Source organism: Calonectris borealis, chromosome 4, assembly GCF_964195595.1.
Source record: "Calonectris borealis chromosome 4, bCalBor7.hap1.2, whole genome shotgun sequence".
Lineage (NCBI taxonomy): Eukaryota > Metazoa > Chordata > Aves > Procellariiformes > Procellariidae > Calonectris > Calonectris borealis.
Window position 1 is genome coordinate 48,767,136 of NC_134315.1, and position 24,105 is coordinate 48,791,240.

Sequence of the window (24,105 nt, forward strand, 5' to 3'; positions counted from 1 at the left end):
GGGCTCCCGGAGCGCCGGCCGGCGGCCGGAGGCGCTGCCCGGCGGCAGAGAGAGGCCGCCGCCATGTCGGGGGAGGGCGGCGGCGGCAGGCGGCGCAGCGCGTTGCAGGTGAGCGGGGGCGGCGGCAGGCCGCGGGCGGGGAGCGCTGCCTGTGGGGCCGGGAAACGGCGTCGGTGGCGTTTGTCTGCGACCAGGTTTCTGCGACTGCGAATACAGTAATTTGCTGTTAAAGACAACACACGCACACAAGCGGATTTGCTATCAAAATGAAACCTGGGAAGCAGGTTTCCTTCTGTGTGGACACAAGACGCTGCTCCCCGTGCGTAACCCGGGAAGCGGTCGCTGTAAGACGTGGGCAGCCTGGCTTCCCTGTTCCCCACAGCCCTGCAAAAATGGCTACAGGGCCAGCAGTGGCCGACAGCAGGTGCCTCGGGAAGAGGCACCCACGTCAAACAGCCTGCTCTCGGGCCTTCCGTGGTCTGTGGCTCAGGGTCTTCCAATCTAGAGATACTGCTGCATTTCGTAATGTATTTTTGATCTGTAAGTACGGCCAGTTGCTTTCAGAACCCATGTAAACGTGGTGTGTCCGTGATGTCCTGCAGCACAGAGTCCAAATTGTCAGCGGTGGCTTACATGAAGTTCTTCCGTTGCTTCGGGTTCTTGTACTGCAGCAGTCGGTGAAGGGGTAGTCCCTGCTCACCTTCTCTGTCTCGCGTGACTGTACAGACCTTTTTGTGGTACTCTTGCTCATCAGAACATACAGAAAGGGGAGAAGGTGTCATGTGATGATACGTCATTATTGCCAAAAATGGAAGAGGGATCTGTAAGATATGTTTCTTATGAAGAAGAAATATAAATTAATACATGAAGGGTTTTTTTTAAATGCAGAAAAATCGTGGGAATGATGATAGAGTGAAAACACTGTATTTTACTTATCCTTCACAATAATTTTCAGTTAAACACTTAATCTCTGTTGCTCAATTTTACTTATCTGTGTGTGGGAGGGGGGAATTAGTGCTGAACTTGAAGTGAATCTTCCCTTCTGTGTAAAAGTTATTTGTGAAACCATTTCAGGATGAGCTGCAAGAAGCAATTTCTGCTCATGCAGCAAGAGAGCAAACAGCTGAATACTCAGATGACTTTGAGAGTGATGAAGATGGCATGTTAAATGGTAAGACAGAATTAAATATTTTTCCTCGTGTTCTTCCTTTTCTTAACTCATTACTAGATCACAGAGAATCTTTGTGAGTCAATATGATTTAATGTTTCAAGATTTCATATTTTAACAACTTCTAAATCACTTAGTCCTCCTCGTCCAAGTTAGGAGCAGAATTCCTAGTGAAATCAGTGCTGGTGCCAACCTGCTGGACCAGGCACAGCCTTTGCTGTTTCCTACAGTTGTGATGCCCAGTTTTACTCCTTAGCCATATTTTTTACTCTACACCTGGATGAGACAGTAGCGCACAGTACTGTGAATGAAAGTGGACATGGGCAGAGAGAAAGCCGTGTTGTTGTCTTACTGTTTTCCCAGTCTGGACAATTGGCGAATAAGGGCTATAGGACACACTGCAGAGCATGCTGGCCTGGCAGTGTGCACAAACCAGGAACAGGTTTGATCTGGCTGTTTTTCTTGGGCCACGATGCATTTGATATTTAGTAATGTTTATGTTTAGTCTAACGAGATTGGCCAAATGGCTCTTCTTCCTCCTGATGCGGTGCTGCATGTTAAGGGAAATACGAACCTTAAACATCATAATGTATTTTTAAAAGGACTTCCTCTGTGTCTTGTTTTTCGTTAACATTTGAAACATCTTTTAAGAGTTCGTGGGATGCTTTGACTTCCCTTTGCTGACAAGATTTAGAAAAAAGCTCCTCCTGCATTAAATACGTTACTCAACTATCATGACATTCTTTTGTCATCTTCCTGGAGCATTTGAACTCTGAAATAAAGTCAACTAGAAATAACAGGCTACAGGAAAATAAAAATATTTTTGTTAAACATGTGAACCTTAGCATTGGAGCAGATATCTCCTTTGAGTATTTTCTAGTAGATTTCAGATGGGATAGAAGGGGAGGATGGATTCTGGTAACCAAACGTGCCTAGCTTTGTTGTTGTTGACTTGCTTCCACTTCTTACAGCATTGGAGGCATAGTTATTTAGAACGGATTTAAATTGCATGACAGATAAGAATGAACCGGTGACTACTTGAAGTATTTTCTTCGGCTTGGGTCCATGGAAACAGATAACGGGAAAGGAAGTAGAATAAGGATCTATTTTGGTGGTTTTGCAGAGATCAGAGGTGCAGAAAGAGAAATGCTCAGAGACTTAAGTCAGGAGAGTGTTATACGAAAAATACTTTTAAATTATGGAAGATAGAGTTTCTGTGTCCCATTTTTTTTCCACTTGTCTCAAATGGAAGTTGATAATGTGCTATTTTCAGGTATTGGGGAAGAACTTAATAAAAGTAATTCAGGTGATGAAAGCACTAAGAAATCAGTTGCTGTTGAGAGTCCTCTCTCAGATGATGATTCTTCACAAAAAGCAGCAGATTTGGAAAACGAAGCTGCTGATGACTTGACTTTATCCTTTCATGAAAAGAAGCTTCAGCAAATAATGCTTTTAGAAAGTGAAAACGTACAGGATGACAGAAAAGATGGTGAAGAAGAATGTTTGGAAAGTCAAAATGAGGGTGACGACAGAAAAAATAATGAAGAGTGTTCAGCTGCTGAAGAAGTACCATGTGATAATAGTGAAAGTGACCCCTGTGATGCCTTGCCTATTGGTGAACTACAGGAAAAAAGAGATCAAGAGGAAAACAAACCAATACCAAAGCCACGGGTGCACAAAACAAGAAATGCTTCAGCATCAGGTGAAAAGAAAGCATTTGAATGTTGTTGCTGCTACTTGCTTAGCCATAATACAATATTTTAAAGTGTTGTAGTTTGGGTTATTTTCTATGTTGAGTGTCAGCTGCTTTGGCTTGCAGGGTATTTATTCAATATTCTTCTAAAAATACATGTTTTGATAACCTCCAGCAGCCAGGGGGTAAACTGGACTAGTGTGGGCCGAGCAGCAGGAGGTTCCTATATGCCTTTTCCTTTCAGGAGATGAAAAACAGCTGTTTGGTTACTTAAAGTCCAGCTCTCCATCAGTGCCTGTGCATGGAAGGTGTGGGAGGGCTACAGAGTTGCCTCCTCTGCGTGTGCATAGCACAGAAAGCCACGCAGAGTCCACAGCATCCATGCACACCTTAATGGAAAGGTCCTTAAGCAGGCGTCCCTTCTCTATGACCAGTGAAGTTGGACCACAGTGATCGCAAAAATCATGTTGAAGTTGTGATGCTGAGACGTCATGATTCTGTAATGTAATAGAATGTCAGAAAACGAGCTGTGACCAAAACATTTATGAATGGTAGATTTCTCATCATCACAAAGTTAAAACTTCAAATGAACTTTTACTTTGAAGATACTGAGCCACTTGGGATGTATAGTCAAACACGTAAAAAAGGAACTTTAATTTAGTTTCATTATAAGAATAGCTAATTCATTTTTAATATGGAATTCTGCTAGTTGACTATATGTGCTTTTACAAATTTAAACTGTTAAAAGACTTCATATTTTTTACCTACTTCCTAACATGAGAAGAATTTGTCCTGTTTGATGTTGAGAGAAATTTATGGCTGGTCATTACCTGTGATGGAAGATTACAACTTTGAAATTGGTAGAGATGATTAGTGATATCAGCTCCTGTTTTTTTCTTTCCACACGATGGCATCAAAGTGCTAGATATTTGAATGTGCAGCTGGGCATTGCAGATGCCTCTCTTCCATGGCCCGTATGCTTGTGTAGTTTTAGACTGGCAGAAAAAAGTTGAAGTACTCCTTTTCTTCATGTGAATCTAAGTAGTATAGTGATATTAGCATATTGTCTTCAATAGTCACCCATTGTAAACTTTCTTATGTTAGATAAATTGATCTCTGTCCAACAGAGGAGATGGCTATCCAGAGATTTTTCTGCTCCTTTGATTTTTCTTGTGATTTACTGCATGGAAAAACTGTCAGTGCACTTGTAGGAATATTGTTGTGACCTCTTAGCTCTCTAAACTTCACACTAATTATATAATTAGACTTCAGGCAGCTGAGTGTGCTGGATAGGCATGGTGATTCTCCCATTTCCTGTGATAGATCTGTATGAACTAGGACTTAATAAGAAATGCTTCCATGGCAATCTGCAGAATTAGATACGCATTTCTATGTGGATCAGCATACGTAAAGCAAAAGGCAGGTAGAAAGCCGTTGTATGGCTTGATCTTGTTGGTGGCAGGGCAGGGGGAAGAAAACATGAAGAAGATAGGATTACTAAATAGGAGGAAGTTGACGAGCCAGAGGATAGGAATCTGTAAGAAAACGTGTGGTGGTTCTGCTGCACAGTGACTGCCTTAGGGAGGGAACGGAGACGTCACGGAAGAAGCTAGAAATATACTGAAAGCCCTCCTCTTTGACTGCATTTGTCGTGATGTCTTCTCCTACCCGAGGTTGTTCTGTTCTGCACCATGGGGAGAGAAGCAGTCTTCCCACTGTGTCTGCCCTAGTAGATAAAGGGACAAGCAGAATAGCAGAAAGTTTTTCTTACAACAGTGTTGTATTAGATATGTGCTCTCTTCTATTTTTATGAAAACTCTGTCTCTCTAATTGCAGATAAGCTTTTGAGTGTAGTTCCAACATATACACAAAGGTAATAAATTGTCTATTTAGAGATTATATTAGAAGCTTTAAAACTTTTGTTAAACTTTCTGAAAAAGTGGCTATAACTCTGTATAGCTGTCTGTATATGGCCTCACTGTATTAAGAAAGCTGTGCTATTATTTAAATAGCTCATTTAACTGAAAATAGTTAGTTGACAAAGTAGTGTTCCAGACTAAAATGTCTTTAACTAAGCATAACTGAAACTATAATATTTATTTGCAGCTGAGAATATCAGGATTCTTTCATTAGATGGCTGTTATAAACCATTACCTCAACCAGGAAATATGTTAAGAAAAAGTGGTCCTGTGGAAGACAATGAGCTTAATAGGTCAGAAGGAAAAATAACTTCCAGAAATGGATTGTCTTCGTTTTTGGCACCATCATCCCTAACTACTCTGAATGCCCAACCCATGCCCAAGAAAAAATTGCTTGCCGAAAGCCCGGGTCCTGAAGTAAGAGAGTATATGTGTTGATTTTTTTTTTTTTTTTTTTTTTAACCATCTACATTGGAAACTTTTGAAACTAACGTTTATTTAGCTGCCAAAATTTTCTGAGAGAAAAACAGGATAAAAATAGGAGTGGAGAAAAAATGTCTTTGCCAGTAGCATTCTTCTGATGAGGGGCAGATAAGAGAACATCATTCTCTTTTTTCCTAACTAGAAACAGGATTTTGTGATGGTTTGCAGCTTTATATGCTGATTGGTTTTATTTCTTCAAATGTAAAACAAGAATTGTACTTCTCCTAGAGAGTTCTGAACAGGCATTCTATCAAAGTATTATAAAGTCAAGTTAAATTATTCTGATTCGTTATGAATTGCTCACTTGTTTATTTGTCACTTTCTGATCTAAGGGTCCATGGCTAGAAAGTACTTCACCACCATTTTCCATTAATTTTACTTCCCACAATGAAAGATCTGGAGACTCCAATTTACTGATGTGTGGAGAAGCACCACCTGCAAAAGGTAGAACTTAGGTACCAGCAACCGGATAAATGTTATCATTTATACCTTAGTAATATCTAACGGTTCAATACAAGTAATCTTAAAAATCAGTGGCATTCTTAAATTCCTTTCTACTCTCTTTTAGTATCTTTCTCATGCCCTTGTGTCTCCTCCTGTTCTGGTTTTGAGAATGGCCCAGTCTCATTCTCGCAGTTATGTCCAAGTATCATCCCAGGTAATGAGAAATTTGGCCCTAGAGGCATCCCAGGAATAGAGAGGAAGAGATTAAAGTTTGAGAATTTAGTTTTTGTACTTTGACTTATGTCAAGTGTACGCATCATTGTCTAAGCATCTTTGAGACTTAAAACAAATAATTTTAATTTTATTTCCTCTTATCCAGTCAACATGACTAGGGTAAATCTTTCACTTTTTCCTGCACCTTTTCCACAAAGGTTAATACAAACTAAGAAGCACTTTTCTATTTTTTTTTTTGATTTGTGAATTCTTAACAGTTCTTAGGGAGTGTGCAGACCCTTTAAAAAATATCAAATCTGTGGGCTTCTCAGCAGTATCCATTGAACTTACCTTTCTTAGTCCCCTTTTTCAGACTGGTTACAAAAAATCCATGGACCCCAGGTTGAAAAACACCGGAATAGGCTGTTATATACCTTTTTTAATTTGCTAAGGGGGGTAATTTGCTGGGGCGTAATTTGCTGTGTGCAGGACTATAACAGGTAGGTAACATAGACTGTCAGATGCAGCAAGAAAAATGCTGTCTGTATGGCCTATGTAATGTCCATATGCTGCAGCCTAATGAGATAAAAGATAGGACTTGGCTTGAAGGATTTCATTCAGAAAGGTGAACAAAAGTTGAAAGCTCAGGCAATGTACTGAGTAGTAAATAACAAATATGCTTAGATCTGTGTTTAATTTCAGTTCTTTTTAATATTTTGCTGGTACCTTGGATTAGAAAATTTGTCTGGTATAGTTTGATGCTTTTAAGCATCATTAATGAAACAGTGTCTAAGGATAGTTAGTATGGGGAAAAGAATATGAGCATCAGTGTACTGGAATGGGTAGATTCTCCCAGTGCAGGGACAGCATAAGATGAAGAGAATGATAAAGATGGTGTTGTCAGGACAAAAGAGGACATAGAAACAATGATGTGGAGTCTTCAACAAAAATGGAGGAAAAGAGATTGGAAAAGATTGTTTAAATATGATGCAGTGTGCAGGTATAAGAATTCCAAGCAGACTGATCAAACTTGTATAGCTTGAACTGTCAAGAAAGGAACTACAATAATAATACAGGTTTTATGTAGCATTTTTCAGTTAACCATGGGAGGGTTAGTATTTTGTATCCGTTTTGCAAACAGAGCCAAACTGGCCTGCACATGAAGTTATGTGAAGTTCATGCTACAAAGTGCTCATAGTCAGCAGTAAATCTGCTGTCTCCAGTGTCCTGTGCACTAAGTGCTGCAGCTTAATTAGAGTTGTACAGTTCCTGATGCCTACAACTTATATACAGTTGTACTATCTAGTAAGTGTAAAGTAAAATATGGAAGTTTATATATCAACAGAGGATAGAAAATGGCTCATATAAATTCAGAATTCTCCTTGTCGCCTCGAACTTACCTTCATCATTGTAGATCTAGGTTAAATTTCTTAGATTGTCAGCATTGATATTCCTTTCTTCAGGTAACTTGGAGTTAATCTCTCACCCACAACTTATATTTCTTTTAAGAATTCCATTAGAAAATTGTGGAAGACTATAATTTGGAATTTACCATGGCCTTTTTTGGTTTCTGTCTGATTGTTTTACAAATTTAGATCTCTGCCTTAATGGCAGTTCAGATCTGATAAAAATGTTTTTTAAGTATTATTAATAAAGTGTTTCATAAATGACAATTTCTCCTCTTAGGCATGCTTTTAAATTGAGGTGATGTTGTGTTTAAATCCCCACCGCAGAATCTTTCTGTTATTTCCTTGTGTGTCCCACATCCCTGAAAAACACCACACAACGAAAGTAGTTTTTGTTACCCAAATTGTCTTAGAGACTTCATTAGTAGTTTGCTAGATGTCAGAAGAGCTCTTGCTGTGATTGCACTGGCTCCTGCTTTTGGTTTCTGCACTAGAACCATGTTTGGTGAGGCAGACGGGAAGTTTTGCTTTTGTCATGGTCACACGTTCTATAACATTGGTTAAAACTTCAGTTGCTACTCCAGTCTTATATTTAGATACAATACAAGCGAATAATCTTCATATTAGTCCATATAGTTCTTAGAAGGAGGTATACAGAAAATACATTGTATTATATCAAATTGAGTAATATTTCATAAACTGTTTTTAGTACAGAAATAACAATACTGAGAAACAATGAAATTCTTGTTAATGTGTCCTCTCAATCCTTTTTCTCCCGTTAGATCAAGATCAGAAGAAGATCAGCACCAGTGACATGAAAATGGAGGACAATAGTAGAAAATCTCCTTCTGTGATGGAAGTAACGATGACCACAGTATATGAGAAAACAAAGAAATTGGAGAAGTCAACAGATGACAGTTCAGATGAAACGGTGAAAATAGTGGAAGGGCAAATAGTAACTGATACAATACAGGAGGTATCAGTGAATGATCAGTCTGAGCATGGGGAGGCAAAGAACACTTCAGAGGACTCTGTCAAGGTATTATTCATATGCGCTTTTACCATTGTTTAGAACAATGTCCTAGAAGCACAGTGAAGAGTTTTGTGAAATTATGGTTGGTACCTTAAATGTGTAGAACTCTGTAAAGCTGACAATGTATTTCTGGCTTCTAGAGCTGAGGCTCTTACAAATTCTGTATAGTTTTATGGAAGATGTAGGGAATACCTTTTACACAAATCATTTAAACCAGATGAAGGTATTGAAATGTGCATTTTCCAATGTTAATGGAATACCCTTATCCAAGTGAAAACGTCAAATCTCTATTGTGAGGTTAGCTGAATTGGAATGAGCAGTCTATGTTGGCAGGGGATGGAATCCATGGTGTGACTTGAATAATGGATAAGATGCAAAGCACTTTATGCTTTATCATAAGTAAGAAAATATGTAGACATATGTAACTGTTAAAGCTAAATATTAAAAACAGTTAAAAGAGTGTTGATACAATAACAGGGAAGCCCACTATCCAGCTGGGTTCTTTTTATTCCTTTGTATTTGTAAACTATAGACTATATTTTTACATAATACACAGAAACATTTCTAGGTGCCATTCCAAAAAGATACAGGCATTCTGAAAGTTCGTTTGTTTGGCTTGGTGGTTGTTGGTTTTTTGTTGTTTTTTTTTTTACTTTCTTACCATGTACTGTACCCTTTCTATATTAGAGTGGATTTCTTGCAAATTTTTCTATCATCATAGAACCATAGAATATCTCGAGTTGGAAGGGACCCATAAGGATCATTGAGTCCAACTCCCAACATCCTTGTTAGCTTGTAAAAAAATCTGTTTCACCCTGACGTAGTTCTGTTGCTTGAGAGACTCTATAGTTTTACTTTTCCTCTGTGTTTCTTAACAGGAAACAGAGGAAACAAAGGAGAGAGTTCTACAAAACCCAAAAGTTTCTTTATCTGACAGGTAAGGGAAAGATGCTATGCATCACAGTCTGTAGAATATAAGATGCATGTAAATGCCCTGACAGTGCTGCTGCCATTTTCAGTCAGCATTGTCTTCACTGCTGACAACCTCTGACCATCTGTGGAAAACAGTTTAATAGATGTGTTATTATAACCTTTGCTCAGGGTTAGCAAGGGTTACAGTAGACTCCAAGTCTTTTGCCACTATCTGTGATGAGTGTGTGCTACTGGATCCACCAGTGAATCCAGTCCATGATGTCTTTACAGGTTTTAAGCTCTTTTGTAGATGAAAGTATAAGGAATTCGTAAATTTCTTGCGCTGAATACATTGAGTCGTGGCTTGTTTTGGCAATAGTAAAGCCCTCAGAAGAAAATGGGCTTCTTCCTCCTTTCCTTTTCCGCTATCCCCAGCTGAGTGCATGTAAAAACAGAATCACAGTAACTTTTCGTATACACTGAAATAAAGGGAACACTACTTGGTATCAGCTACAATAAATGGAAAGATCATTAATATGTTTGTGTCTTGGTATTTTTATAGGTCTCTGTCGCCTGCGCACTTAAAGAAAAAGGCAAAAGCTGTTCCATCAGCTACACCTATTTCATCTCAATATCTGGGAACATTAAAGGTGTTGGAGGATAAACACCTGCAGAAGAACAGTACAAAATTTGACAAAGCAGATAGTTTACGAGCAGCTGTTTTCCAGGTAGATCTTAAAAACAAACAAATAAAAAACCAACAAACAAAGCTATATATAAAGGTCCTGTTACAGGAGTCAACACCTCATATTTTCTTGAAATCAATATTTCTGAGTATATTTCTTACATATGCTTACAGGTGTAATAATCCTTTTATTCTGTTGGCTATGCCTTTTCATCAAACTATGAACTAAAAAGCTGGATGAGAGGAACATACCGTGGTTCATAATTTATTGTGTCAGACTGTCAGACACATATGATATTTTCCTTTATTTCTACTTCTTCCTTAACATAAGTAAGTGTGTAGTTTAAAGATTCTTTTCCTGGTATGTTCTATTCAGTTGGCATTCAGGAAAAGTGAAAACAAGTCTAGTATTCTCTCCAGAAGGATAATCTATGTGGATTCTGTGTAGAATTTCGTAATGATTAGTTTGCAGGTTCCAACAGATTTTTGCTACTAATCTGTGTGAGAAGAACTTTGATTAAAGATGCTGTTCATATTGGTATGTGTTTTTAATACTTGTTATAGTTCTAGAACAAAATTTAGAACCTCAAATCCATATTTATATTGTCTCTATAATTTTTAAAGGTAAATCATTTACGGCACTTGTATCTCTAAGCAGCATGCCAAATATATAATTAAACCTTGAAAATTTAAGCCTGATTCTGCAAATGGCTCGTAACACTTTATGGATGCTCGAAGTCTCACTCTTCCCAGTTGGATTTTATTCTCTTTAATTATACGTATTTGCAAGAGAGACAATAAATGTAAATTATATTCCTATATACCAAGTGATAAGAATCTTTATTCCATTCTTCTTTTTCATTTTTCTTTAATGCTTACATTTTTTGGTGGTTTTTTTAAAGATTTTTTTTTTAAGGGTCCTTAAGCTTTTTCATGTTTTGTAGCTATGATTTTAGAACCTTAGTCTTCCACATGGTGTAGTTATTTAAGTAGCACATGGAAGAATTAAGAATAATTTTGGTGGTCGTTATATTGGTGCTGCTCTAACAGTATTTAGTTGTTTTTACAGAACATTTTAGTTACACCTTAAAAAGACTTTAAAAGTATAAAAATTTTCTAATGGTTCTTACAGAATTGGTTGGAAAAGAAAAGGGTCTTTCTACTGCAATTAAAGAGAAATGAAAAGAAGAAAGCAGAAAATCTAAGGAACGATACTGAAAAGGTTTGTTTATATTCTTGTTTAAAAAGAAGTTGACAAACTATAATTCTTTGAAGTATGCTTACCTGTGCTTTCTGCCTAATTACATCGCTCTGCTATTCTAAGGCATCTGGTTTTCTCTAAATAGCATGAGGTGAGTTGAAACAGTAAATGGTGCGTCCCACTTGTTATGGTTGCTGTAAAGGGTGTGTGGCTGATGCTTCCCTACATATTTACGTAAGGTATGTTAAAAGTGTGCTGCTTAGATTAATTTTCAGGTTTGTTTACAAAGACCTTAGGATGCTCAACCCTTCAGGTATTAAGTTTTTATCTGTCATCTGTTAGAAGATGAGTTTGCTCCCTATCTCAAGAGATGTTTATCTACAGAGGACTGTATTTTGAATAGTACCATATGCAATTGTTAGATTTGGCTTTTAAGTATTTAATATGTTTCGCTTCTAAACATTTAACATGTATTTCATATTCTTCTACACATATTTTGCAGGAGTAGTTTGTCTCATTCGATTAAGTTAAATTAAAATGAGCGTAGAAAGAAACCACTCTACACAGATCAAATTTAATTTTGAGTATTACTTGGAATGTTGTCTGCAAATCAGTTTCCATTTCTTTATTGCTCCATCTAATCCTACATTTGATGAGTTTAAAGCATACTATTTCAATTATAGTTTTATATTTAAGTGTATTTAAACGTAGACTGTTATTTTCAATCTAGAAAGAAGCTGTTAAAAGAGAGGAAGCAATTGCATCTTTTGAAGCCTGGAAAAAAAAGAAAGGAAGAGAAGCAAAAAAGTTAAGTGAAAAAAAGAAGCTTGAGGAACTTAAGAAAAAGGAAGCAGCAGAACAGAATGAGGAGAAAACAGAAGCAGCACAGAAGGTGATGTGAAATATGTACATAGATGTGTATCAGATATGGTTCAGGAGATTGTTGAGAATAATTTTGATTCGTCCAGCAAGAGATGGAAATGAACTAGATTCTAAAATCTAAACATGGTTAATTTCTGAAGACAGCTCATGTTAGATTCTGTTCTGTTGGAAGTATGTAATGTTTACATTTGCACACAAAGAGGCATTTTTCCATATTTGGATTCTATTAACTGAACATAAACTCCATATATATATAGGCAATGAACTATTACTTACTGGGAAAAATAATTTATTCTTTTTAGGTATAGTGATACCCACTTCTGAGCAATGCTACAAACAAATATTCCAAAATTGGAATGTGTAGAAATTACAAAAAATAATAATACAGAATAAGCAAGTGGAGTATTGACAAAAAGGTGAGGGGTAAGATTTCTAATGAATCTGTGGTTTTCCTTAGGCATTTGAAAAATGGAAAGAAAGAAAAGTGGAATATTTAAGAGAGCAAAGCAAAAAGGAAAAACAGTCTGAAAGAATCAGGAAGAAGGAAGAAGAGGAACTGGTTGCAGAGAAGAAGAGAGACAGCATGTCAGCAGTTGAAAAATGGTACCACTCCACTGGGTTCTGGAATATGGTAGTTTCCCAAATCTTTGCTTATAAACGCAATAGGTCTTCTGTGAGTGCTTGATGTGCTTTTAATTGGGAGACAATGGCATGCTTTGGATCAGGCTCTGCAGTCCCAATGAAGAACAAGTATAACAATGAGAACAAGCTGTACAGCTTCTTTCAATTTAATAACTTAAATGCTTTCCTCCCCAAAAGGCTACTGACTAAACCCAGGCAGAGATACTGCAACTGAGAAGTAATATTCATTGAGTAGTATAATGTCTTACGTGATTAGTCTCATGCTTCATTAGTAAGCCATAGGAAGGAAGGTAAATCTTAAAGTTTTGTGGAATACAATGTATGAATGTAGATGTATTCAGAAGCAAATGAGATGTGTCTGCTGGAGAAATTCTTTGTTAGTTTTACAAGCCAAGAGTTTTCACAGACCATGTGCAACTTACTATTACCCAGAGAAGTTTTGAATCTAATTTTTTATATGATACCAAATAAGGGAGAAAGTAGTATAGAAAAGATGATGCCATAATAGATAGAATAGTAGGTTCATTTATACCTTGTTGATATAATATATAAAGATGGACTTTGAAGATTTTGAGTATATATTCTCGATCTTTTATTAAATGCGTAAAATATCTCTTTTGACTCAGTGTTAATCAGTCACAGATGCAGCATTTTGTCTGTTACATGATGATCTCCTGTTCTTCCCTCTCGCTATACAGGAATGAAAAAAAGGAAGAATATATGAAACAGAAGAAAGCAGAAAAAATCCTAGAGAGAAAAAAGCAAGAAATACAACAGGCAAAGAAGGAAGAAAAAAATAAAAAGGCTATGGAGGAATATGAAAGATGGCTGGTATTTTTTTTTTTTTTGCACTTTGTCAAAACCAAAAAGATTAATGTAGTAATGACTGTGAGCACTTTTGTATTGTAATACTCACGGTTTTTCATGCTGTTATGAGAGAGGCCAAATGATGGCAGCATTACATAGCTAGTCCCCCAAATTCTTGAGCAAAATGATGATAAAATGCGGTGGGCTTGTTATTTAGCATACATGGAAAATATATTTTCCCTACCTTACATGTCATAGAGTTTTGAATTTCATAGTTTTTCTTTTTTGACATTCCACGTCAGGAGCAACTATCTCTGAAGGGCCAACTCACCACAGCACAAAACCTGCAAAGCCAAGCAGCATCACCAGCTGCAACAGTGAGTGCATATACAGTCAAGGAAGCATTTAAAGTGGAGACTTGTATACCTTAAAATTGATAAAAGCACTTGTAATGAGGTTGGAGATTATTTCCATTTACTAGAAAGGGTATGCTCTGATGCTCCCAATTATATTTTTCCTACAATAGCATGCTTTAGTCACAGTTGTTAAGCAGTAAACTAATCTAATACTCTAGTCCCAACAGCAAGGCGGGTATTTTTTTCCTTGCTACACAAAGACAAAATAGAAAAGAGATCACTAATATTCTTAGCATATATTGTTTTCTTAAAGATGTGTGACTTGCTAGTTAAAGAAAAACCTGCATTTTTCATGTGACACCCTGTGACGCAGTCATTCATCATACTGACTTTCAAGGTTTTCTTAGTTTGACAGTGTTTCTTCTTTTGTCTCTCTTCCTTGTGATTTCTGGCATGCGTCCTGTACATATGATTTCTGTTGCCATTTATAAGAATGGGATCTTGCAACTCAGCTGGCTTAAAGTCCTTACAGGGATTCATTTGTACTGTCAATAGCTTAAAAAAATCTTTTCCAGAGTCTCAAGAGGGCTTTCTATGTTTGTTGGTTTTTTTTTTTTTTGTGGGGGGGGGTGGGGGGGTTGGGGGGCAGGGCGGCAGGGCAGGGACAGATGAGAACTGAGGCAGGCAGATGTACAGGTATGGGACAGATTTTAAAAGGACAATCATTCTTTACTTGGCTAACTCAGAAATACACAGTTACGTAAAACAGCAAGGGCCTGCATGTTTTCCCTTCTCTGCGTTTTCAAACCTTTTCAGTCTTAGGTTTAAGTCTTTTAAGATCTTATTTGACCTGGTCCCCTGTTGGAATACCTCTGATTTCTGTAATCATTGGTAAGAAGTGTTTTCTCTGGTCCCCTTTGTCAAGTGATTTCCAGCTCAGTTTTGTCAAATGATTAATGTTAAATCTTAGAGTATTTCTTGCTTAGTCAATATTCCTGGTTCCCAAGGAAGGAAGTGCTATGCATTGAATAGTAGCTAACGCTCTGTCCCAGTATGCTCCGCTTACTGAGAGTATGGTCAATTAGCATAGTTGTACCAAAGCATGAATGTTACCTCTCATTGTCCATTTGACTTCCTTGCTGTCTTAGACTCTGTACGAAGGTAAATAAATGGTCCCTTTTTTTGGGAATTAAATATGCTGCCTAGCACAGTCGCCCCTGTTCAAAGTGTGTATAAATTCCTGAGGCCATCACTTCACTTTAGTGGGATTATTAATGTAAATTTTAGTAGTTGGAGGAATGACCAGATCTAAATGGATGTACATGTGCCACATGAGAGGAGCAGTTCGAAAAATAGGCAGGTGTTGGAGGATGTGATAGGTACTGAATTGGTTGGCAGAGGTACCTCTAAAATTATCTCAGTTTCAGTGTCTATGTGCAAGTGTTGACTGATATGTCTCATGCTCAGTCTTCACATTTTTACTTTCTGAAATTGTGCTGTTTTCTGCAGCTAACACACCTTTATTTAAGAAAGCGTATCGGACAATAGGCCAGTATCGTGTTTGGCCAGAATATTCTCTCACTTTGTATAGTAATAGAGAAAATACACACCTTTAGTGAACTGCAGGAGAGAAACACCTGTAAAGTTGTTAATGTATTATGAAGGGAACTAAGATGATACCTGCCTACAGGTAGATAAACAGGCATCAAATCTGAGAGGGCAGAGTTGTGGAAATCTTTTAAGTGTATTATTTCAAATAAGAGGATTTTTGTTTGAAGGGAAATAAAATAGGAGTAATATAGTGGGAAATATTCTAATATGTTTTCAGTAGAAACATTCAATAGAAATAAATGTGTAAATTCATCCTCAGCTGAACCAGGTGTTGACCATAGTGCATAAAACAGATAAAACAGACATAAAAATCTCCTTGTAGTTATTCTAAAATATAAGAAACATTTTGCTTTTATGTTAATGGAAATTCTGTTACTTACACTTTTAGAGGTCATTGTGTGAATGTTTGATAACATAAGTGCATAGAGAAGATTACTTTTTAAGCATGAAAATAAATGCCCTGAAAAAGGCTATTAACACTTGTAAAATACTAACAAAAAAAGGATAATCTTGAGCTGAGATATTTCACTGTTGCTGAGGAAATTTAAGCTTCTCTTTTTTTTTTTTTTTTTTTTTTTTTGTTTCTTTCATGGTATTTGCCTCTTGCTACTCACCAAGTACTCTTCAAGCCAATCTAGATGTTTTGCTTGATAAATGATCATTTTTTACTTAATACATACTACCAGTGTCTGACACTTGTCATGGACATGCATCTATTCTGAGGAGTAGAATGTGGAGAAGAAACATGTAGTAAGTTTATAACGACAGATCAGTTTAGTTTCCATTATTTTTGAGATACTAATCTTGATACCTGTTTTTTGTAGAGAAAAGCGAGTATCCTAGATGTGTTGTGTTCTCCATTTTATGTGGTAAACATTAACCTAGTATGAGTTGATGAGGAGTAAGGCTGCTCTCAAATAATTCTTGAATATCAACATAGTAAGGTTAAATGCCCTAGAAGAAGTTTGAAATTTTACCTTGAGGTTGAGCATGCTCAACACCTATTTTTGGCATTCTAAAGCTGTTTAAAAACATCAGGAAATTATGTACTGGATGAGTCTCATGGATTTGTTGCTTTTCTGGGTTAGAAACAGCTGACGTGGGTTATTCATTTCATGGGATTTAATAAGATCTATCTGAAAATACTTTCTATATTGGAATTTTAATCTCCCGGCATTGCAATATGTTAGAAATAAGGCTGTTACTGTTATTCCTCTTAAATGTTGTAAGGCTTCTGTACTATCTAAAATTCAATTACTATGTGGCAGTCATACTGCTAAAGAATGTGATCTCCCCGGAATTTTGTAAGTGAAAAATATATTCATCTTACTAAGCTATTGAGTAGGAAACTTCCACAGAGAAATCAAGCCATACAATTGGGTTGATCTAGTGTATGACAAGCTACAGTTATTGTTTTCGTCTTTCACTGTTTCTGTTACTCATCTCCTGTTAGTGCAAATAACATCTTGTTTGTTATTTTAGGGAAGATTTATATCAGTATTGTCTTGTGAGAATGTGAACTGTGGTTAGGACTAGAACATAAAAAGCTTTGTGTGTGTTGAAGGCAGGGAGGAAGCCAGTAAGTCTTCATGTCAAATTTAATCTTTTAAAAAACAGTTAAATTAACTCAAGACTCTTTCCTTGGCACTGGGATTCATTCATGAAAATCGGATCTTCAAACCCAAGCATTCAAAACTGAGACATGATTAAAAAATCCAAAGCAACTTTCATTCCCTTCCTGGGTGGGTGTATGCTTTATCTTTGGTTTGGGTTTTTCATACGTAAGTCTGTTGTGCAACGTGTATTCAGTAAAGACTTCTTTATAAACATAAAATATGCACATTTCTTTGTAACACGTAACACGTGATTTCTCAAATAATTGCCAATACTGCTACAATAAGTCCTATTTTTAATGAGTTTTCAATTACCTGTCCTGATGTGTCTTTGAATGTCAAATTCAGATTCTAGGATTTGTAGAATGATTAAATTTTTGTAAAAATAAATGGGCTGGGTATGTGCAAATACTCTGAAACAGGAACATGAATCATACATATGTTCCATCATAGAGCACATTCTTCCCAGCCTCATCTGTACTGCTTGCACATACCTTGTTGTCTTTTTTTGAAAAATATCATTGATAATGCAGACTCTTTCCCCTTACGGTACTAACCAGTTCCCTTTAACAATTCCTGAAAAAAAAATCTTGAACTTGTTCTAAAGACCCAAAGCCACCAGTTGTGTTCATCCGAGGAAGATCTCTATGGAACGAGAAAGAAGAAAAAAGTGTAGGATAACAGAGAAGAGTCAGAATCTTACAGTGCTACAAACCCAATTTGTCTCAATTACTCCATATAATCCAGAAAGATACAGTTTGTACAGAGAGAGAATATTTTTTGTTATACTAACTGTGATGAGCTTTTGTATCACTTATTTTAGTAAAGGGCGTTACTTCTCCATGCAAACCTTGCCTTGCTTTTAATCAGCTTTACTAGTAACAACATGAAATAATTGTGTGTGTATTTAGCTAGACCAGACATTCCTAACTGAACCGGATCTTCAGATTTATGTTAACAAAGACCTGAAGGGCACAGATTAAAATCATAGTGATAGGGTTGAAATTTCAGTGCACGTTATGCTTTTTAAAATTTTTGTACATATCACATATATAGCTTGCATTATTACAGTTTGACTGCTGCATATGTGTAAAATGAGAGTAAACTTCCACTCAAGCTCCCTTTTTTACAATAATACTTCTACCCACATTTGCCAGTCTACTCCCTTAGCCACAGTTACCTCACTATTTCTCTTCTCACTTATGAATAATAGGCAGATACTGCTAGGATCTTGGGAATTTGAGGATATATAGTGTCCCTCAGAGGCATAGGATCATGGGTTATCTGGGAGTGCCAGTTATCTTAGGGCCATCTTCAAGGAGCAGTACTTCCACTGCAATGCAGTTCATACATGTGAAAATATGAAACTTTTATGGTGCTTCAAAATACTGGCTGATAGGCTGCAAAAGAGGAAAGGACCAAGGTTGGATTTGGCACAATTGGTGATGCTTTTAAGCTTGCATATCCACATTGCATCTTTACTACCAATAGTGTGTATGCCAGTTGTTGGTCCTAGGAATGAATGCACTGTTCATGTGCCAGAAAGGCAGCTGCTCAAGGACCTTTTACCCACCTGTCAAGTGGGGCACTGTAAGTGATGCTCTGGCGCATAATGTCAACCTTGGTTCCACCAAGAGAGAAACTACTTTATGTAAGTAAGTGGCGTGCTCAGGCATGCACCATAAACCTGCAAGTATGATACAAGGAAAATTTGCACTTGTAAAGAACTCTCCAGTGTACTAAATTGCTAATGCAGATGCACCCTTAGATGCTGGTCCTCAAAATGGTGAAATGACAGTCATCTTTGCAAAGAAGAATGCTTACTTTATATAGGACAGAACAATGTAAAACTCAAAAATAATTATAAATAATTGCAAATTATTTTTTGATTGACAGGTGTCTTGAAAATCATTAGTTAATCATGCACAAAAAGGATATTGCAAGTATTTTGCTTATCCTTCATCATCCAAACTGCTCATTGCTGTTTGAAACAATAGAAAATATCAGAATCTTGCAGTGTTTATAAAATAAGTTAGATAGATATTTGTTTACAATTAAATTGTGTATAATTCCCAGTTTGTTCTAGTACATGGCAAGCGTGCTTTAATAAGTACAGAAAGTTACAAAGATGCATCAATGTTCTCATGTAATGAGAACAACATGTTTAGCATTGTGATTTGGGGGTATCCTCCTAAAGAAAAGAAGTAATTAAGATGAGGCTGATTATATACAAAACAAATACAGTATCTAATCCACTAGGCCCTCTGTTGGGCTTTTTGTTTAGATAGTGCACAAAACCAGCCCATCCTTAAGACAGTCACCTTAATCACAAATGACATCAAATGTGCAGCCTCTTGTGTTGCATTGTGCAGCGTGTGTGACTGAATCCCTAAAAGGGATGCGCTAAGCTCCAAAAGGCAAATCTCCGTTGCATATTAACTTTTCATTTTACACAAGAAAGGTATAACAATAATTGTAACTTTTCTGTTGATGGAGTTGGGTTTTTGTTTGGGTTTTGGGGGGCTTTTTTTGATTGACTCATCTTTTTATTCTCAGGAAAAGAAAGAGAGGAGAGAGCAGCTTGAGAAGAAGAAAAAGAAGTTGCAGGCTGTCCATGGGGATGAAGCGCCTTCTCCCTGGAGTCCGCCTGGCAAAGTCACATATTCAAAGAATTACTGAGCAGTCTATTGCCTTCTATAAGAAAAGATGATCCACAAAGTTCTGACAATGTCTAGTCATTATTTCAATAACAGCTGATTTTCACTGAATCCATAATAGATGTTGCATCCTTTCTTTTTGGTTTATTTTCTCTTTGGAGTTTAAATAGATCCCTTTCCATTGCTTTAGAAAATGTACTACTTTTTGTAATTCCACATTTAACTTAGTTTTGCTAAATCCTGTGTTACTTTGTTCCTTTTTGGTGAAAGTGTATATTCAGGATACATAAGGCTGGACTGGCATTTTTTTCACCTAATGAGTAGCAGAATGGTTATTTTTAAGTTACTACGCCACACTGCTGGGGAGTTAAGTCTGGAAGAAGTGCTTTGTGAAGGTGGGGGTGATGGGCAAGGAGGTGGTAATAGAAGACAAAAGGCTAAGCAGTGTGGTAGGGAGACATCATTTTCATACATGAAGAGACAAGCTATAGAGAACATAATAGAATTCTTAGATTATGTTACATTGTGAAATATAAAAATAACTTTTACATTAAAACTGCATCAAGCAGAAACAGGATTTCATGGGGCCAAAAACCATCAGCCATATGATGGTACAAAAGAATTAAACTGGATTCTATGTAATGTAAAATGATCCAGGACTAAGTAAGACTAGCTGTTAATTCCATTTCAGGTCTTCGTTACACTCCATAGATTTCCTGCTTCCTACAGGAAACAGCAGTTTTAGAGGCATGTTTTGCAGTTCGCATGAAATCTTGCATAAAAACTGCAAGGGCAGAACAGTGGTATTCTTATGAGGCAACCTTAGACACCGAAAATTTTTTTTTTGGAACTTAATTTAAAGGCTTCTGTGGTTGTTTTTACATGATCAAGTAAATCTTTCCCAAACACGTTTTCATCATTGCTAATGAGGTAGTTGCTGTAGTAAATTATTAAAATGTCTTCTGGTTTTTCATGGCCTTTCGCCTCACTATTTTGGAACTAATGGCAAGACTATGTATCTTTAGAGATTTTCAAATCTCTTGTTTGCTTAGTGTCTAAACTCAAGCTGTTACTTATGTTTGTATTTTCTTATTTGAATTTTAATAATCACTCCAGTTCAGATTTACTTCTCAAGTGTGTACTCTTTAAAAAAAAAAAAAAAACCCAACAAAAACAGCATCACCAACCAAGAAGTAAAAAGCCTAGTCTTTAAATTATAGATGTATTTTCTCAAATGAGAATCTTGCTCCTGTTTAGACTGACAGCGTCCTTGGGAAGTCAAACGAGCATTTGAGAAGTAGACTTGCCTTTTTCACTCAAATCCTGTGCTCTTCATAAATCACTGAGATGCTCATTATTCTGTATTTCATGTAACACTGAGGCATCTCCTCAGAAAAGAAAAACCACAAGACCAGCAACCAGGTGAATTTTAGTTTCCTGATGTTTCTTGCTTTTTTTTTACGTTTTAGTGAGAGCCACTGAGGATTTAAAGGCATTTGTTTTGGCCATAACTGTTTCTATTGCCAGAATGCTGTACAGGTGAAATTTATTGCTGGTATGTATGTAAAAGTGAAATCGGAAGGATATCTCATCTATCTCATTGTTGAATATGGTCCTGTTCATTATTAGTTAGTTAGTATGAACTCTAGTTCTGTGAATTCCTAATTCGGACCTTTTGCAAAGTTTATGACAGGCAGAAGCAGGTGCTAGAAAGCAAAAAGGTGAGATATATTTGTTAGAACAGTAGGTAGTGGTGTAATTACCATCATTAACCTAATTTCAACTGTAGAGGAAGGCTTGGAAGATGTACAATATTTCTGTTGCATATGATCTATTGACAGTGTCGAGAAGTATTTGCTAATCTTGAGAATAATGATGAGGTTTTACTAGTAGTTGTGCTGGATTTGTGTACAGCCAAATCGTCTGACAGATCAGATTTGATCCATTGTGAGGAGTGGTTGCAGATTTGGTACGGATTCTTCTAGATTATGAAGTTATCTTTATTGCAGGATCAGGTTTGAGTATATTGCCTAGTATTTTACACTACATGTCTTGACTTCCAGTTGCCTTGCATGAACCTTGTTCATGGTAGCCGTGTAGTGTATTGGGATTTTTGAGCAGGTCTCTGCTTCTCCTGCTTCTTGCTTCAAGGTCTTCCTCAAAAGACAATTGTACTGGACCTGGCTTTTATTCTTTAATTTGTTTCTAGCCTTCTGTCACTGGGCTGCTCGCCCAGAAATGTTGTGGCTGGAGCAGTTTCTGTTCCGCTAAAGAGTTTATAGAGAAGTTAGGGACCTTCATGACATCCATCCTTTGATTATATGCAGTCTGGAGGTAATGCACCCTTGATGTCTTCCAGTGGACCTTAATGACAATAGTGACCTTTCTGCCCCTTCTGAGATTTAATTTGTGCAAAGAGTCATCACTCAAATGCTGAAATTCCGGATAGGGCAGCATTCATACAGGTTCATGCTAAGATCATTGTTTTTCATTTGAGTGGAGGAAGACATGGTCAAGAAGGAGAGAGGGCAGGAGAGTGGTGGTGGAGTGCTGACTGGAGCTTTCAGAAGCACCCTGAGGCCTGCAGTCTCTTGTTGCAGAGGCCCTGGAGTCTGTCTGTGTTCCCTGGCCACTGGTGGTTTTTCTTGTAGGCTCTCTTCATAGTAGTACCCACGCTGAGCTTCCTGCACTGCAGTGTTGCAGTACGTTGCATTACCACAGAAGTTCCTGCTTAGGGAATCCTGCCCATTAGGTTTTTTGGAGAGATCCAGCAAATCCAGATTATTACCTGGCTTAAGCCAGGCTCTAGCACAGATATTGCAGATAAGTGAATATAGGGCTTTCATAAACTCTGGGTCTGGCTCTGGCTGTTACCTCATGGCAGGTCAGGCATGTTTTCCAGTAGTAGTGGTATCATGACAGTATTGGCATCCAAAGAGAAAGCAGAAGCCACTGCCCACAGAAACTTTCAAGAAGTTGAGAAGAGCAGCTTCAGTGGGTAATATAACAGGTAGGGTAAAATTACAGATACCAGCAGGAGAGAGGTAGCAGAGTTACAGCACAGGCAGAATGCAACAGACCTGCCAACTCAAAAGTAACCCACCAAAATTTTATGGGGGAAAAAAATGGAATGAATTCAGGCATTTAGGCTGGAGCAGTGATGTGCATCATCTGTCTGCTAGGCTTCTAGCACTTGGAGCCTTGAATTCAGGTTTAGTGTGTCAAGAAACTATAGCTATAATATCATGGGAAGATTAAATATGTAGCAGACAGCAGAGTTTGCTGTACAGCTGTCATGATCAGGTCAGGAGAGTCTGAGGCAAAGCATGCAGCCTGTGTGAAACAAATTGTCTGGATCTGTGTTTTTGCAGTGTCCAGCTGAGCAAGTAAGGCAAGTCCCTGCACCAACAGGCTTATAGTTGAAGGATGCAAATGAAAAGGATGGTAGAGGTAGTGGCAGAGCTGGAAAAGGGTTTATCATGTGCCTGTGTCTAAACTGGATACTGCATCCTTACTCGCTTTAAGCCTTCAGGTGATTGGATAGAAAATTTTTCGTCGGAAGAGCGAAGTGGGAAGATGTTGGTGACATCTTTCAGAGGAGTGATATACCTGACACTCACATAAATTCACAACTTTTCCATTAGAAAAAGGTGCTGAAGATCCACAGGTATGGAAAAACAACTGTGTGTTTAACTTTTATAATAAACTTTTGGGAGCTTTGTCTAATTTTACATTGTAAAAATTTGGACATGTTGTAGCATGATGCAAACATAGGACAAATAGAGCTGAGAAATATGAACATATGTACATTAATTTGTAAGAAGGTACATGTATCTGTAAATCCTATTAATCTGTTTATTGATGACAGAGGGAAAATATTTTGGTATTTAATAAAGTGTATTTTAGTATAATGTCCTCAATGTTTTCATCAGATCCTAGGAAACAGATCTTTATTTAAAGCTTTAATGCATGTAAATGAACTAGGTGGTGTCCCTAAGCACAAGCTATTCTTTTGTCATTGTTAGTATGACAAATAGACAGGGAACTGTATCCCACTGAAGTCGGAGCTTCTGGCACTACCGCGCTCTTCTCCGGCTCACTAACACTCAGTTTTGCTTGCTGCCACATCCTGTTGGGGCTCAGCCTGTACTGTTGCATGGGGTTGTTTGGCCCTAGATGCAGGACTTACTTCACCTTTGTTGAACTTAAAGGTTCCCATCAACCCGCTTCTCCAACTCCCTCAGAAACACCCTGCTTGGCTCCATGGACTTAGCTATGTCCACTTAGCTGAAGTGCTCTCCTGTCTTCCTCTTCAGTGCCTGAGGGCTGACCTCACCAGTAAAAAAAAAAAAGGGGGGGGGGGCAAAAAAGGCATCAAGT

At 37.5% G+C, this 24,105-nt stretch overlaps 1 protein-coding gene across 2 annotated transcripts; it reads left to right on the top strand.

Moving 5' to 3' along the window:
- Positions 1-23,636, top strand: MAP9 (microtubule associated protein 9). Of its 2 annotated transcripts, XM_075149443.1 has the most exons (13): positions 1-108; positions 1,075-1,171; positions 2,442-2,870; positions 4,968-5,197; positions 5,596-5,707; positions 8,109-8,365; positions 9,238-9,296; positions 9,834-9,999; positions 11,089-11,178; positions 11,888-12,049; positions 12,497-12,642; positions 13,380-13,512; positions 19,625-23,636. In XM_075149443.1, the coding sequence occupies exons 1-13, from the start codon at positions 64-66 to the stop codon at positions 19,745-19,747; spliced, it is 2,049 nt and encodes a 682-aa protein (XP_075005544.1). In that variant the 5' UTR covers positions 1-63; the 3' UTR covers positions 19,748-23,636. The 2 variants fall into 2 exon arrangements, with proteins under 2 accessions (XP_075005544.1, XP_075005545.1); XM_075149444.1 differs by lacking the exons at positions 4,968-5,197; positions 5,596-5,707 and having other exon boundaries at positions 2-108.
- The last annotated feature ends 469 nt before the right edge of the window (positions 23,637-24,105 follow it).